Source organism: Peromyscus eremicus, chromosome 16_21 (genome assembly GCF_949786415.1).
Source record: "Peromyscus eremicus chromosome 16_21, PerEre_H2_v1, whole genome shotgun sequence".
Classification (NCBI taxonomy): Eukaryota; Metazoa; Chordata; class Mammalia; order Rodentia; family Cricetidae; genus Peromyscus; species Peromyscus eremicus.
The window spans coordinates 12,615,601-12,633,981 of NC_081432.1; the positions used below are offsets into that span (position 1 = coordinate 12,615,601).

At 38.1% G+C, this 18,381-nt stretch overlaps 1 protein-coding gene across 9 annotated transcripts in view; it reads right to left on the bottom strand.

Annotated features, from left to right (window-relative positions):
* Window positions 1-18,381, bottom strand: part of Pcdh15 (protocadherin related 15) — a 623,956-nt gene that overhangs the window by 270,777 nt on the left and 334,798 nt on the right. For all 9 annotated transcript variants that reach the window (XM_059244015.1, XM_059244010.1, XM_059244012.1 and 6 more), the window contains one exon: window positions 3,697-3,890. In XM_059244015.1, coding sequence (XP_059099998.1) covers window positions 3,697-3,890 — 194 coding nt within the window. The remainder of the gene's footprint in view (window positions 1-3,696; window positions 3,891-18,381) is intronic.

Consider the following 18,381-nt stretch of genomic DNA (forward strand, 5'->3'; position numbering starts at 1 on the left):
TTTCTAAAAATGAAAATCATTGAGGTCTTATTATTCTTATTTTGTTGAAAAAAAGGTTCAAAGCAGAACAAAAGAGGTGATGAATTTCTAGGACAGTTTTATGACTCAAAATGTCACACTGAATCACATAATTTGAGTAGCTTGGTTTATAATTTTAAATAATCACAAAGATTAAGTGACTGAATTAAAGTTACCAAGCTCATTAACAACTGCAGATAAAATAAAAAGCCTTCTGAACTCTTTAGGTCTCATAAGAACACATTTTAAGAAGTACACTGGAGAGGTTTTCTTTATTTATCCCATGGTTGTGATATTAAAGGCCCTTCCTTTGTTACAAATGATGGTGTCTTATTCCAAATCCTTAAGTATTTGAAGTCTTAGACTCAGACTATGAAATTAGAATATTTAATTAGTTATGCCATAACTGAAACTCCATGATGAAGTGTATTTCTTTATTATAAGGGGAAAATAAAATATGAATGAAGAAGAGCCAGGAAGACGGACCTAATGCACTTTGACTATGGAAACGTCATAATTTAAAAAGATAAAATAGCCTAATCTTGTATCACTATGATAATAATCAGTATGATTGTGCTTATGCAGTTATATATGACTACTTGTTTCTATGACAAAGTTATTTATATTATTTTCTCTGTAAGACTTAAAACAGAGAAATCACAGTGGGTTTTCCTTTCTCCCCTCCCCATTAATAACCTGCTACAAAATCTGTATTTATAGCTTATGGATTCCATTTGACTATCTTGGCAGAAAATGCAGACATCTACAGAAGCAGAAACTTCATATTTCAGTCCAACACAAGAGAACACTTATCAGAATGCTGTGGGATGCTCTGTATGCTGTGAATGTGTTGCTCTGATTGACTGATAAATAAAACGCTGATTGGCCGGTAGCCAGGCAGGAAGTATAGTATAGGCGGGACAAGCAGAGAAGAGAATTCTGGGGAACGGAAGGCTGAGTCAGGAGATGCTGCCAGCTGTCGCTGCCATGAGAAGTAAGATGTAAAGTACCGGTAAGCCACAAGCCATGTGGTAAGGTATAGATGAATAGAAATGGGTTAATTTAAGATATAAGAACTGGATAGCAAGAAGCCATTAGGCCAAACAGTTTAAATAACATAAGTGTCTGTGTGTTTATTTGGGTCTGAGTGGCTGTGGGCTTGGGCAGGACTGGAAATAACTCCAGCAACATCAGAAGAAGATGGGGGCAGAGGTTTAGATGCACAACCTATTCACATAGGTAACACACAAGGCCTCACAGACAAGAGGGAGCATTTGTGTAACTTCGTAAAAAAATAAAGATGAAAAGGGTAAAATTTGCACAACCAGAGGGAAGGAGTAGGCAAAGAACAGAAGGAGCTATTGAAACTGGAGTATACAATCATTCCATTCCATCAAGTTTGAATTATCTTGACAGTGGGATAGTCAATACATTCAAAGCAGGGCGCTGATAGGATTAAATGTTCCAAGTCTCTTTCCTGTTTCCTCCCTGACATTTCCCACAATGCCTGCACAGACGTTTATAGCCAGTGCAAGACCAGTATCCCACCAGACTTTTCTTTATCTTTATTTCCAGTGTTTCCTCCACAGCATGAGCAATTTTAGGAATCCAGTATATTTTTCTCAAAACAGATAGATGGCCTTCTGTTATGTCTTTATCACCATGTACAATTATTTTAAAGGGCATATATTCACAATGGAAAATTTTCTATTGGAGAACACTACTTAGTCATAGGTTAATTGAGTACTAAGTTGGATTCCATGACAAAAAAAAAATAAGATTATATGAGGATGCCATATCGTGTGTCAATCATTTTATTGTCATTAAATGAGGAGCTGTTGGGATCAGCACTGTTTCCATACCAGGTAGTAGTAATAATTTATTCCAGGATTAAAGAACATTCACTCAACCTAATTGAACGAACTTAATATTAACTAATAGACACCACTAGAGTAAGTGATGCTTTAATTTTAGGACATTTTTGACTCTTTAACTTCTGTCTGCATGTTTCCTCTCATCAAAGCCCCATACAAAACAAAACAAAACAAAAAATGAAAAGAAAAGAAAAGGAAAGAAAAGAAAAAAACCCTGAGATTCCAGCGATGGATTTCTACTGCTGTCACTCTGAACCTGTGGACACTTCACTAGGACAGGAGTAACAGAAGCCTGAAGTCATTTTATACTGGGTCTGAGTCTTAATACCATCTGAATGTACAAACTCAAGCTGCCAAACTGAAAAAAAAAATAATACAGAGAATGCCCCCAATTCTGATTGTTGCTGCCAAAGTTTTAAAGGCTGTTACTTATGGACATGTATATTCCATTGTTGCTGGTGGTATCAATCCATAGCTGTCTATATTTTTATGTTGGTAACTTCCAAATGTCACCCTCCTTTCAAAGGAAACACTGAAAGCAAAGCCTCCCAACTCCTGAGCTCACTCACTAACTCAATTTGAAGGCTTAATTTCCCTGCAGAAAACAGTGAATATTATTATTCAGCAACAAACATTACATTATCCCTGCAGGTAGAAAGGGGGTGTGTAGATTTTATTCTCTGCCGGCCCCAAGTGATGTCTGAAGAGTGTGTTGGTGATACATTGGTGGGCATGGCTGCCTTCCACATGTGATGTCTGATGACATAGTATAGGCAATCTTTTAGCATCCAACCATTTAAAAAAAATAAAAAGAAAGAAAGCTGAGGTCACCGAGAGGACAGACACTCCCCTCTAAGGATGACACTTTGTTTGAATGCCATTTTACTTGAGTAAAATCCTTTTACTGAACTAGCTTGTTCAAGCAGAGTTGAGCAATCTGCACACAGGAAAAAAAACAAGCTGAGTATTCTCTGCTATTACTCATTAAGTGTAGCAGTAACCCCACCCTGAGCTTGGCTGTCTGTGTTTTCAGTCTTTCATGGTCCACTGTGGTCCCAAAGCATTCAAAGAAAAAAATTGGAATAAAGAATTGTTAAGTTTTAAATTGCATATCATTCTGACCAGCACGATGAAGTCTGCCTCTCCCTTCTCTTTTCTGCCTTGGCTGTCAATCAGACACTCTCCCTAAAACCCTGCTGCCTATATGATGCCTCCTCTCATTCATATAACAGCTTTCTGTTGGTGGGACCTTGTTTCAAGTAGCCTTTCTTTTATTTAATAAAGACCCCAAAGTGTAAGTGTGTGATTCTGGCAATGGTGGACTATTATGTCACTACAATAGTTGGATTTCATCATTACTATTACTGTGTTACTGCTCCTCATTTATAAAGTATATAAATTATAAATATGTGAATACAGAAAGAAAACAGCATAGATACATACAAAGCCAGCACATCAATAATTCCCTTTGTGAGTGATGTCCTGGTTGCTCACTGGAGGTGAGCCCATTACAAAGAAGGGGGCAGAACCACAATCCATGGGGTGATTTAAAACCCTTACATCATAGTAACTATAATATATTGACACATGTAAATCAGGCCAGATCTGTTCAGCACGATAATGTCTTCAACTAAAGAAAAAGTTATATAATATAAAATAAACTGAAGAGTATTAAAGGCCTTTCATGAACTTTTAGCTGAAAATAACAAAAGGTGACTGTTTTTTATAGTAGCCCCTTTCAGTATTGATAGTGTACAAATAAAATAATTTTCTAAGAACTATGGACCCTAGTAGGAGGAGTCACCTTCTCTCTGCAGGTGGGGCGTTGTCCGAGGCCTGCACTGTAAGTGCATATGTCCGTCCCACGACCAGCTCCACTCCTGGGGCGATGCTCACCAGCCCGGTTGTTCTATTGATTACGAAGTCTCCTTGGGCACCCACCAGAATTTCATAGGAGATTTCTCCATTAGAGCCTTCATCAGCATCTACTGCAGTCAGCTGGAATTGAAAAATCACAACACAAATCTTGTTAGGATTCAGCCTTTTGCCACTGTGTGGCTTCCCCAAGGGAACTGACTTCAAAGCTGAAGATAATATAGCATGCATTTGGTGTGCAAATGTGTCCACTGCTTTTGCGTTTTGTTGTAATACCGACTCACTACAGGAACCAGTATTGTTGTTTCGTCCCTTGTGATCATGTCCAAAACAGTTTTTCAATATTGAAGACTGTCTTTACTCTAATTTAATAAAAGGAAAAAGGAAAGAAAGCCTTAACATAAAGTTTAAGAATTTATTCTTTATCTTACCTGCCATTCTTTACACATGAACACATATCACTGTGGTCTGAGACCAGGACAAAATGAAAGGCCAAAGTTTGTTTTATTTCCACTCTGCTTCTGTTGGCCTGTTTTCCTCTCTACAGTGCTCTCCCACCCTAACCTCTTCCCACTGGCTTATGATGGACTGGTAAAGCCCATGTGGCAAAAACCATTTTCTTTTAAGAAAAGAGAATTGCTTTCAGAGCCACAGAGACAACGGCACATAAGCACCTGTAGACCTGATGCGCACACATTCAAAATCACTTGCAGGCAACTGGTATTTATTTATTGCCTGTGAGAGGAGAATGACCATTGCTAATCCTATAAAGCAATATTAAAGCGATAGTGGTTTATTGTGTTGAACAAGGTTCCTCCACTTTTTGATAGATATAGATTTACAAAGAGGGCAAGAAATAATCCTGGTAGGAGATGTTACTAACATCCTCTTCATAAGCTTTCACACAGTCCTATGTTCACCGAGTGTAGTATATGGAGGGAATAAGTACCCGGCCTCACTGTACCCAGGAAGGGAAGCAGAAATTGTCTTTTGGATAAGGACAGCACATCCCTTCAACCAGTTAGCCTATGTGCCTCTTCTTTGGTCACTTTCCCTTGTGCTCTGCTAATACCTATCACTCTGAAGTCCCAGATCTTCCAAGTTCAGAGTCCTTCGGGGATTTGGTGAAGCCTGTCTGGTGCGAATTGCTGGTGAAAATGTGAATGTTGCAGATTTACCCGAGAGAGGCAGTGTTAACAGATGGCTCATGTTTACTATCACCAGAAAATGCAAAGAAATTCTTCACATCCCCATTTATGACTGACTGAGGAGACACGTGACACATGTTCTAACTCTGATTCCATTTTATAAGGGACTAGAGAGACAGCTCCATGGTTAGGAGCAGTTGCTACTCTTCCTGAAGACCTGGGTTCAACTCCCAGCACCCACATTATGACTAACAACCATCTGTCATTCTAGTACCTGGGGATCGGATGCATGTACCAGGCATGTAAATGATGTACATACAGCATGAAAGGAAAACACTCATACCCATAAAAATCTACTTTATAACTGTGGTCTGTGTGTGTGTAGGTTAGAGGACAACTTTCAGTAGTTCGTTTTCTCCTTCTATCACATGGGTTCCAGGATGAAATCCAGGCTGTCAGGCTTGACAGAAGATGCCTTTACTCACTGATCCATCCGTCTTGCCGGTCCTCTAATTATATTTTTAATTATTCACTGCGCTTGGAGAGGTCGTGGGCACAGAAATACAGAAATAGCAGCAACAAAAATAGAGAAGACCAAAGGAAGTTGAGAGACTGGCATTAAGGATGCTACATCCAGAGACTGGTATTTTAGGTAGACAGATGTGGCTGCCACAGGGAAGACATTTCCTGAAATGATTCTGGGACTTACGTAGGCATGACAGACCATACACCTAAAGGCAAAGGAGAAGGGAGCTATTTGTAGAAACAGTCAAATGAATGATGTGTATTTGGGGAGAATTGGTCCTGTCATTCGAAGTCATGATCTTTGGTGTGAGGATAAAATTAGAACATTAGAGGGTGGGGAATGAGGAGGAGATATCAGTTTTGATTATAGTAAACCACTTACACAAAATGTCTTAGGAAATCTTAATTAAAACTTAGCTCAAAGTGGATTCAATATTAACATTTTTCTTGGGAATTAAATTGGCTAAAGAGATTTAATGATAAATGGCAGTGCATCCATTTATGAAGAGGAGCTGGGAGTGTACTTTGGGGACACAGGTATTATGGATGGGCTTATTTAACATTTTTATAAATGAGGTTGGAAGGGAGGCAGGGATAGATGATAATTAAATTGAGGAAGACACCCATGTGGGAGGTGCTATAAATATCAAACAGGGCTACAGAACACAAGTGTTAAGAACTTGCCTAAATCTGCCGTCAGTTTACCAGAGATGAGCTCACCTATTCTGCTAATTCTGCAACTAACCCCTCAGAAACTATTAGCCTGTGAAAAGTTTAACAAGTGAATGGAAGTGATGAGAGTATGTTTAAGAGACTTAAACAATTTCAAACAATCTTGATTGTCTCATTCTCTTAGTTTTGAGTCATAAGAATTAACACCATTTTTGCACATTAGCAAACATTTCTTTTGAAGAAATTATTATCAGTAGTCTGGGATTAAATTGGGTTGACTTCCCCAGTAGGATTAGTATTGAACTACCCCTCTGAGTACCCCATCAATATCAACACTTTCCTGTATAAAACTGAAGACTCAACACATTTCTTTTAAATTCTCAGTGAAGGTTTGCTGTGGATGGCTCAGCTGTAGTCTACATTGTGGGGTTGGATAGAAGCACCAATGACATCTTGACAGCTGAAGTGCTCAGGCCCATTACAATACAGTGACTTGTGTCCAAAGTCATTAGGTGAGGGTGTAGGAAACATATATTCTATTACAGGATGGGGAGAACTACCTCATAAATTAAAAGTAGATGTGGAAATGACTGACTATAGAAGACGCTAGTGTAACATCTCTAATGAAATGAAAACGAATCCTGCTTTTTTAATGCTTTAAATGTTTTTAATAACTAAATGATGAATACTGAGCTATTTATTTCTTTTCCATATTGTATTACAGTCCTTTCCATGAAGTTTAAGCATACCCTCCCATAATTTTGTTCTGCTATTTTTAAAATGTATGTATTCTAGAGGTCCCAGCCTGATTTGATCATTGATGCTATGCCTTCTTGGGCATCCTGGGTTAGCCATAATGAGAGACTCTGTTTTTCATTGAGTAGTTTATCAATTCTCAACCCATATGTGTGTGATGTTGACACTTGACTCCTATAAGACACAGTACTGAGGCTGAACCCTGGAATTGTGGATATTTCTGTTGGTCCTGTCTACCCTGAGCTGAGACAAACTTCCACACAGATAATGCAGGTTCAAGAATTAGCAAGTGTCATAGATACTGATGGCCTCATATACATTTATGTCCAAGGTTGAATGATACTGAAATTTCTTGATACATAAATCAAAACTCTACCTTCAAAAAAGCTAATTGAAATTGAAAGTATGCCACTTTATGAATAATAATTTTAAATCATATATGAAGAGAGTTTTGTAACTGGTTATGAGGCACACTATCATGAGGAATAAGTTAGTCATATGTACTCTTCTTCTTGGTTTGTGCTGGGCACATACCTCTCTCCCCATAATGCATTTGGCACCCTTGCTCACTAGCTTTCATGCACCATGCATAGACATGCCTCTCCAAACAAGCATCTAGTGACTTCAGATCCCTGCCTCCATTTTACTTTTCTTATGTCCTAATAGGAGACCATAAAAGAGAATCTGGCTTGAACTGGTTTTGGGCAAATAAGACAAAACTGTATCCTCCACTGAACTTTACCTTATCCCTGTGCATAATTTGGTGTACATATGATTAAAATTATATACATCATGAGAATGAACAAGGGCAACAATACATAACTTAATATGTCAGTCGAGATGGAGAACCATCCAAACTCTGCCCTTGGCAATCAGATTCCTCCTTCATCTGAATTGCAGAAGAGGAAGCTCCAAACAATAATCATGGGTCTGAATCTATTTCACTTAGGCTGCCACTTGCTTCCTTGCATTATATGCTGGTCTTTCTTATAGTTTGGCTTTCAATAAAGTTTCCTTTCTATTATTTGCAAATATATATGGGCTTTTGTTTCAGTTTCTTTAATAAGATGCCAAAAACTTACAGACACCCAACTGTGACCCAACAGTCCATAACAGTTATGTTCTTGGCTCATGCCATGACCTTTGTGTAGAGTGATTATGTCCTGATATCTTGGTATGTGGTAAATGTGATCACAAAGTCATCTAACCATCTATAGTTAATTAATCATTATAATGGTCAGAGATCTTAATATGAAGACAGTAGCATTACTTTTACTGAGAAATTGTAAGATAGTGAGTGATGAAATACAAATGGCAGACTTTTTCTCTGTATTCATGTTTATATTTTAAAATTATATTTATCTAAATTTTAAATTGAACACATTTTTAAAGTGCCTTACTTGTTACAATATCTGTTAATGTTCTCTTTATTATCCAAGTTGACTATTTGAACCAGATGTACAGAAAATAATAGAGCCATTTGGGTAAGATTTGGTGGCATTTAGAACAACACTTGTTCATAAATGCTCAATTATGGCTCTTCTTACAATGAAGATAAATTTACAAAATAAATTGTAGATGGATGATATCCTAAAACATGTCAACTTGAGTTCAATAATTCTGGAAAACACTCCATTATTTCATGGGAAGAGAGTTATAAAAGTATGCTACACAAGGCCACGTGATAGTGGTGTTAACAGAATTAAATTGTAAACTTGATTGAGAGAGAGAGAGTCATAATCTATAGGAATCATTCACTTCAGAGTGAGTCATGAATACTGCAAAGCTCCAAGGCAATGCAGAAGGAGCTACATGAAAACCAAAATACAAAAGTTCATAAATGATGCAGGGTGCTCTTCTTGGGGAATATCCTGTTGGGTAAGAAAAAAATGCAAAAAAACAAAACAAAACAAAACAAAACAAACAAATTCAAGTTGACATTTTGTAATCTCTAAATTTTAAAACCAACATAATAAGAGGCTAACAAGTGACAGGGTAGATACAAAGTTGCTTAGGCATAGATTAGATTCCAGACATTATCTGAAAGATGCAGGATCAAGGATAAAGAACAAGATATAAAGAACAAGACATCCCAGTGTGTTCCATGTGCAGTGTAAGGGGGCTGCATCAATGAAGGGGATTTCCTGAGATTATAACGGACCTACGAAGACAAGTGTCGATGGAGCCACGGTACTTGTCACACAGAGCATTAGTATAGGGGGATGATGCTGGTGCAAACACTCTGTTCAGAAATGCCAGACTAATATCCATTTTACACCTTGTCACCCTTACCATAGAGTGTGTTCCTTCTGTACTGCATTGCCAGCACAGCCTCACATGTGTGCATGTCACATGCTTGCCTTTGCCCTGTGTTGTTTGCTCATGTGGACGACGGTGTTTGCACAATGACAAATATCTAATGAAGCATTTCTAAGGACTTATCTCTGTCAAGAAGCAATGCGTTGACCGCTCTGAACACTTCCGGAGAGGCCAACACTGAATTGTAAATTGAAGCTCACAATGAACCCATAGATAGCACTGCCAGCATGCTGATGAAACATTCCCTAGACTGCAGTAAGTCTTTGAAAACCCCTGTGCCAGAAGTAAAAGAGGAAAGAGTTGATTCATATGACATGTGCAGCACACACGGGACTCTCAAACAACACGTGCAACACACAGGAGCCTCATAAGACATGCACAACATGCAGACAAGTCTCGGTACTGTTTCCTCCACCATGGTTGGTTAGTGTTGGGTTTGGTATTTGGGGTTTGGAAATCTGGGGAGACTGACATGCTTTTAGTTAGGAAATATGGCTGCAAGAGGCAAATAATGGAAGAGAATTATTTTAATGTTTACTTTTAAACTTTACCTTTATTTAATTATTTGTATGCATACATGAGTATATATGTGTGGGTACGTGTGCTGTGCCATGCTTATGGAGGTCTGAGGGCAGCCTTTAGGATTTGGTTCTCTTCTTTTCACAATATGGGATTCGTAGATTGAACTCTAGTGCTCTCACTTGATGGTAGGTGCCATTACTGGCTAAGTCTTCTCATTGACACATACGGGCCATTTTTAATAAGATTTTAATTTGTTTTTATCTTCTCAGTGCTTGCTTCCATATATATATATATATATGGTACCACATATATATGTGTACCACACACATGTGTGATGTTTTTGGAGGCCAGAAGAGGGTAACAGATACCCTGGAACTGGAATCCAAAGCTGCCATGTAAGTGCTGGGAACTAGATTTGGGTCTCCTGTAAGAGCAGCAAGTACTCTTAAGTGCTGAGTCATCTGTCCCGACCCCATAGGACTTACCTATGAGGATGAAATGATGGACGAAGTCCCTTATACTCTAAAATAGGAATCAAAACTTTGCACACCTGATTTAGGTAACAGAGTAGATACAGAGACGAGAAGTTCCAAACAAATTATATGAAAAGTAAACAAACAACAAAGAGTGAAGATTATTTGCTGTGAACTTGCAAATTTTTATAGTTGTTTGGTGTGATAAAAAGTATTTTCTAAATTATGTAGCACAAGTGGTTATTATTAATGATGAAGTTGTAGTGTTCTAGAGACTCCTAAGTAGTAGAGACAGACTGTTAGAATATTAACATAAAATCTAAGAAATTTTTTATATATGTAATATGTGACTTTCACTGAGAATACTTCTGTTTTCTTAGAATTTCAGATCCCCTCAGAGCGTTATTTATTTGAATCTTAACAGGAGACAAATTTCAATCAAACAATAGACCAAAAGGGACAAAGGTAGACAAAAAGATTGTATTGTGTTTCTGCCTGCTTCCAACCAAGTCATGCTGAGACTCCATTTTCTGTTTTGAATTTTAATAGACAAGAATTCTGTATTTCATCCATTGTTTCTTGTTTGGTCTGTTTGTGAGAAAATAAGGAAAATAATTCCTCAGGAATGACATTGTAGGTCACGAATTACCTTTACATTAAGGGATTTGTGATGTTCTAACTTTCTCAGACAGTAGTTTCTTTGTTTATTTTAATTCAATAGAGCAAAATTTTGCATGCCAACACTCTATTATTGTATAGTTTTGTTAGGCATACATTACTGCATAATATAAAGTTTGAGTTATAAAATTATTATTCTAGATTGTGGTTATCTCAAAACATAGAATTTTTCCTTTACAAAAAACCATTTAACATATACTTAACACTTGAAATTATCCATTCTGATTGCATCACTAAAAAGAGATATAATTTCTATATTGAAACAAGAGTACAGTAATATTCTGTATCTTTTCCCTTCAGAGGATTTTCCATCTTCAAAATTCTGTTCCTTCCTTTACATCTGGCCTGACTGATATTTCCCAAATGAAATTAATCTTTTCTAGCAAAGTCAAGGCTATTGGAGACAAGACTTTAGGCAATGGTGGTTTACCACAGCAGATAAACTCCCTCCCAGGAGATGACTGAAAATCCCATGCCCTGAAGTAAAGCAGATGCAGAAACTTCTCATGAAAAGTGATATTAAAGACTGTAAATAAGAGTTGATGACCAAACCATGCTGACATCATGAGTTACACAAGCTGAAGCAAAATCACATCAGGCAGATGAATCTAGATATGTTTTTTTTTAAAAAAAATATAATTTGAGGACCAAAATTGAAACTCTTGAGTGAATATAATGTTCAAGTTAAACATATAAATGAACAAGTAATAAATCAGATATTATTAAGGAAAACAAAAACTACATCAGGTGTTAGAATGGCATGGATCTTTACCTAGAATTCTTGGGACAGTTGTGGAGACTTCTACAATTGGTAAGAGAAGGTCAACTCAGCTCAGCTCAACTCCAAGTGACATCAAGACGGAATTTAGAGTTGAAGATCATAGGGAAGAAGACAAAGGCTGGAAACTTATTAACAGGAGACATCAAAAGTAGGGGATCTTTGACCAGGTGACAGGGGCAGGGGTGGAAGACCTTCATCAGATTTCCAGGACGGAATCAATCTCTCTCTGACCTGGGATTCTTGCTAACGTTTGACTAGCCAGGTCAGTGGTAGGGTCCAAAATAATCAGTGCAATAGAGCATGGGAGAGTTTATGTGAATTGAGCTCAGCAAAGAAACATCATGAATATTCAAAAGTTTAAGTATCCCAAACAGTATAAAAACACAGATGGATCCATACTTCATAGATTGTGGAAAATGAAGAGAAAACTTTGAAAGCCAGAAGAATAAAAATTCAATTTACAAAAAAAAAAAGAAATATCATTAAGTTATATGACTACTTCTCACAAACAATAAAAGCCAGGAGTAAAACATATGCATGTTGTTGTAGGGGATTAAAAAAAAACCCCAACACTTCTCTTTAACCAACTACTCTGCAAAAAGTACTCTAAAAATTAAATATAAAGAGATTTTCTAACATTGTACATAATAATGATGTCAATGAAAAATCAGATAATATGATAGTTTCAATAAATACAGGAAGATTAGTTAAAAGAACTCAATATCTAGTTCATGATAAATTTTCAGCAAGCTAGGAACAGATGAGAGCATGCTCTTCCTTATGAAAGGGCAGCTAAAAGCAAGTTCACAGTTCATAGCTATTTGATGGCAGAGGGCTGACATTTCTTTACTAGTATCTGGAAGGAGAAATGCCCACCTGCACTTTTCCTATGAGTTCTGCACTGGGATGTGCTCATTGGCACAGACACCTTTGGTGTGGCTTGGACTTTTCTACACTGAGCTTCCTCCTCAGACACAAATGTCTTGTACTACAGCACTGATTCTCTGTCTCTCTGGATAACAAAACTTTATACATGCAAGATAGTGTCTGATTATGCCAACCCAACAGACAAAAACCAGAATCACCTGAGAGATACTTTAAAAGCCATTTGCTGGTAAAGTTGAGAAAAGTCACATGGTACATTCAATAATTGAAGGATGTTGTGCTAAAGGTTTATAGTATGTGCCTCAACTCTTTTTTGTAATAAAGGATTCATTTTTCCTTATGCAGCTAATAAAGATGAGTAGATGTTGATCTCCAGGACAGAAATGTGAGCTGGGAAAATAACCAAGCCTGATAAGGTTGCTAATTATCCATGGAGACAGAGTCACCAGGAGAAAAAGGTATGCTGCAATTGGGAAAGAAAAACATTGAGGGTTTCTGCCAATACCAATAAAAGCTATAACCAGTAGAAGACAGAAACATTTTTTTTTGGCAAAATGTAAATATTATAAAACTAAATGAAAGCTGCCTGAGGGTGATAGTGTGCTCATTGCAGGAAATTCCAATTGTTTTCTGGCTGAAATGTATTGTGGGATGATATTATTTTACTATCTACTTTTGTGCTCCAGACATCACAGACTTAATTTTGTGGTGATAGAAATAACAATTAAAAAAAGACCTTACGTTCTGTGTCTATACATCTGAGAAGAACAAAAAAGTGTCACCTAGAGGTCTTATTGCCATTCATATATGAGATATATGGTCTTGCAACCTTTCTTGAAGCTACGTGAACTTCGTCCTGAATCTGAAACACCAGCGATCTCAAAGTTGGAGTCTTTGGATCCAATATCATTTCTGTTGATCGGACAAATTGAGTCTCTGAAGCTTAAACATATACCAGGCTACAGTCTATGCCTGAACTGTTCAGTATATTGTAACAATCAAAGATGATGGACTCCTCATGTAGAGTATACCAATGTATTAGCACCCAGTTATACATCTATCATGAGTTAGATGCTTAAGTATAAGTTAGCACATGCCACTCATGTCTTAGGAACTGTCAGAAAAAGAAAACAAGGAATGAAATTATGAGAAGACATTATATTATACTGTGGTGTTATTTTAAGTGCTTGCTTCCTTTTCTCTGACAATTTCAAAATCATGTATTAGAATTTTATTGATTCACAAAATATTTATGTAACATGAATCTTAAAAGGTCTTACTAATAAAAACAAACTCAGGGCCATGTATTGGGGTGAATGCTGGAAGATCAGAGAGACAGAACACAAGCCACAGCTAACCTCACCTCGCCAATTCCTCAGCTGATCCTGTTTCCTCAGACTGGAAGCCTCTGAGTCCTCATCTGAATGGATCTCAGCTGAACTGCTGCTCAAAAGCCTAAAAGCTTAACAGGCTCTAGTTCCTGGTCCTCACGCCTTATATACCTTTCTGCTTCCTGCCATTCACTTCCTAGAATTAAAGGCATGCGTCACCATGCCTGGCTGTTTCCAGTGTGGCTTTGAACTCACAGAGTTCAGATGGATCTCTGCCTCCAGAATGCTAGGATTAAAGGTGTGTGTGACACCATTTTCTGGCCTCTATGTCTGTCTAGTGGCTGTTTTGTCCTCTGACCCCAGATAAGTTTATTAGGATGCACAATATATTGGGGGACACAATATATCATCACATTTTTTTACTGACTCTGAGACTGGAGACAGAGATCTGAAGATCTCAGATACTCTTGAATTCTCTCACATTCAGCTTACATTTTTTTTATATTAAATAAAGAGTTGTTAAACTAGGCTTTCATCAAATCCCTCTCACAAGCATCAGCAGCCCACCTGTACCAGAATATTTTACTATTTTTTGAGGAAACTCCAGATTTGAAAAGCCAAATCTAAACTACTTTACTATCCAAGGTAATTCTTCCCAGACCAATTGACAGATTAACTGACATGCACACACAGCAGTCTTAACTTGTACCAGGTACTACATTCTGAAACATGCAGATTCAAAAGCTAAGCAAAGCAGGAACCCTGGGAAAGGTAATGGCTAAGTAAAAACTCTGTAACAGAACTGTTGTCATACAAGAACCAAAGTCTGCTATATAGACAGAAAAGCCCTTAACAATAACAGTGTTGGGAGAACAAGGCAATATATATTTAATATAGTAAAAGGAAAGCAAATATTTCACTCTCCTACCATTTTGAACCTCTCTCCAAGTAGAAATGGTGTCCAGACGCCTCAGGCAGTCATTGCACCTGTGTTCATAACATCTATCTCTGCAAGAACGCGTATTTGCACCTGCCTTTAAGTGTTGAGCATCCTGACAGAGTCACAGAGTTCTAATTATCCACGAAGATCTCCTATCTACCTGATCCTTAACAGGTGTCACACAGGTGAGGGCTAAAAGAAAAGCTTTCGAGTTTGACATTTAAGGGTACACTGATGGGATGTGTGGTTCCACGTGAATGTAGCAGTGTGGGATGAATGAAGTTCAGGTCACACAGTTCAGAGATAAAGGCAGACAGAAAGAAGACAGATCGCTGTAGCTGCAGACACATGCATTGATGCATCCATCCAGATAATTTTGTCAATGAGGGGAATGAACAGAGTAAGGCAACATAATGAATAGCTGGAGATATGGCTTAGCTCATAGAGTGCTTGTCTAGCATGCACTAAGCCTTGGATTCCCTGTCAGCACTACAGGAACTCAACATGGTGGCACCTCTCTGTAATGCCAGCATTCAATATGTGGAGCCATGAGGATCAGGAAATCAATGAGACAATCTGCTACAGTGAGTTTATGGTCAGCCTAGACTGAAGACCAAAAGAATTCTATCTGGGTATAATGTTTAGATTCCAGCCTAGACACAGAAGCCTAAAGAGCTACTTTAAGATAATACTCCCCAAAGTTTGGTTCATTACTCACTGAAGACCAAAAGAATTCTATCTGGGTATAACATTTAGATTCCAGCCTACATACAGAAGGCTAAAGAGCTACTTTAAGATAATATTCCCCAAAGTTTGGTTCATTACTCATTCATCATCAAGATTCATGATGGTCTGTTAACAGCATTTAAGAATAAGGCCGACACATAAACCCATAGCTGTAGTTCATAACTGCAAGCTTTGAGATAGTTCTGGCTTCTCTCTTTATGTGCAACCTATCCACTTCTTGTAGGCTAGGACAGCCACCATCTAATAAAAACACTGCACTCAGAGGTGGATCTGGGCTCCTACAGGCCAAACAGGCTTAGACACATAGACAGCGACATTACGATAAATGAACTTGTAAGGAAGATTCACTTTTTGGGAGGTTGCTGGCTCCCACCTTTGCCTTCTAAGACCTTCACTCACAGGACATCAGGTTATTAAGCAACAAGCCGAGTGACTGATTTCTGGCAGGCTGGGGGTGTCAATGGTGAGACGAGGGAGTAGAGAAATGAGTCAGAACCTCACATGGCATTTGCAGACTGGAGTTCTGAATCCCTTTGCTTTGTTTTAAACTTTTCTATCCCTGGGAAATCAATTTCATTTTTATCTCTAGTCTCTTGCTGGATGATTTACAGTCACACCGTTCTTTCAGCACACACCAGGAACAACATTACAAATACTAATTATGAACCTTAAATTCTTGGCTTTTAAATAATTAAGAAAAACTTGAAGGCATATAGACACAAACAACAGTCTATCTTCATAATCTGCATGGTTCAGGGAAATGCACACAATATAAATCTTTAAATGCAAAGCAAGATCTGTTTTAGAAACAGATACATAAGGGAAATTAACTTTTGTAGACCTCAAATGCCGGAAATAAGCTTTTGATCCCTGAGGGCAAACATTTTTGAGCTATGCTTCACCACATAATTACTATCGTTTTCTTAGTTAAACTTTCCCATTCCCTGCTGGCGGGTTTTCTATATAAACTTACTTTTATTTCTAATTACATCATTACAGAGATGAGAATCAGGTCTAATTAAATAAAAACATGAAAATAATTGTCATTCCCTTATCTGCTACCTTTGAAAGATGCCTCTTTAAAGAAAAATGTGCCTGGTCCACAGATTGACTAGAAATAAAGGGGACGCGCTAACAAGTCCCCATCCTGCACCTCCATTCACAGACGCTGGTTTCTGTCAGTCTTTTGTCTGAAATATATATATTCAGCACCTACTCTGTTAATCAACTACCACACACAGGTACTACGGATAAGCAAGTGAACTAATTATAGGTCTTCTCTCGAAATAAATGAGCTGGAACTAACCCCTCAGTATGAGAAGTGCCGCACAATATGTGAAGGACATTTACGGATCCATGCAAAGCCTTTCCTTCATGATCATGGACATAGAGAACATGCATAAAGATTCTCACGCACAATTGCAGTATTCCTTTTCATATGACCCCAGAAATTCCCAGACTGAAGAAAAGAGGGAATATATGGCTTCCCGTTCATACTGCAGAGTGTAAGTGGATAATGGTGGTTCATCAGAACATGCATTTCTTGCAGAGGAAATATTCCTGGCACATATTGGCATTGCAGCACCAAATATAGAGAAAAAGGTGACGAACTCTGAAAGTTTGGGTCTGAGGTGAGGAAAAGAGGAAAACAAGAAAATTTCAGATGTTTATAAGGGGTCTGTCTGGATCTTAAATAGAGGGTAAGGTATACATGGAGTATAAGTACATGTGTATATGTCTGTGCACATGGGCAGGTGTGTATATATGTGTGTGTGTATACACATACATGCACAGGTTGTATGCACATGAACATTTACATGTTTGTGTACATGCACAGGTGTTTGTGTGGGTGTGTCTGTGAACATGTACAGGTATGTGATTATGTACATACATGCACAAGTATGTGTGTATGTAACTATGCATGTGTGTGAGTATAGATACACAGGTGTGTGTATACATGCAGAAGTGTTTGTATTTGAACATACGAGCATGCATATGTTCATTCATGTGCTGGTCTTTGTAGTTCATGTGTGTGCATGTATGTGTATGCCTGTGTGCATTTATGTATGTGGGTCTATGTGCACATGGATCTATATGTGTGTGTGGACACACAGAGTCAGCTGACATTCTGGTAGAAACATTTCCACACCACATCACATTGTTGGTGATGAAGTGTTCTGCTTCCAAGACACAAGGTTAGGAGCGGCTTGATTCTTAGGAGCAAACCACTGACGACCAAAATGAAAGGGTGATGGCTTAGGAGAAAAAGAAAGTGAGAGGGCACAGAGAAGACAGCCAAGCATGAAAACCATCTAGGAAGAAATAGATCAAGAGGAAGAAGTAATTCAAGGAAATGAAAATGGGGCAGTTGGGGATGGAGGCCAGAGACAACATTAAATGAAGGTCAGGGATGCCATGAAGACCAGGTGAGGCGTTTGGTCAGTTTTCAAAAACCTTGACCTATCTATCTCATGACAAACTATGCACCAACATTTAACCCTACTTATTTTGTCATTACTCAGTATGTATAAGTCATTTACAATAATTTGTTGCCAGATCCTGTAATGAGTATACAGGATTGTGGCCTCCCCGGCCTGAAAGTGACTTATCTAATCAGATCTAACCCTCAGGGTCAGAGAAGGTCTAGGTCTCGGTCTCTTTGTGGTTGCACGGCTGAACCCAATGAACTGAGTTTTCGGTGTTAATCACCTATGTGTTGCCCTTTGGGAGGCACATCCAGAAACTCAACAGTGAAGCTTAGAGGCTGTCTTCCTAACAAGCTCCCCAGAAAAATGTTGAACAGATGGCTTGGAAAATACTGGAATCAACTACACTTT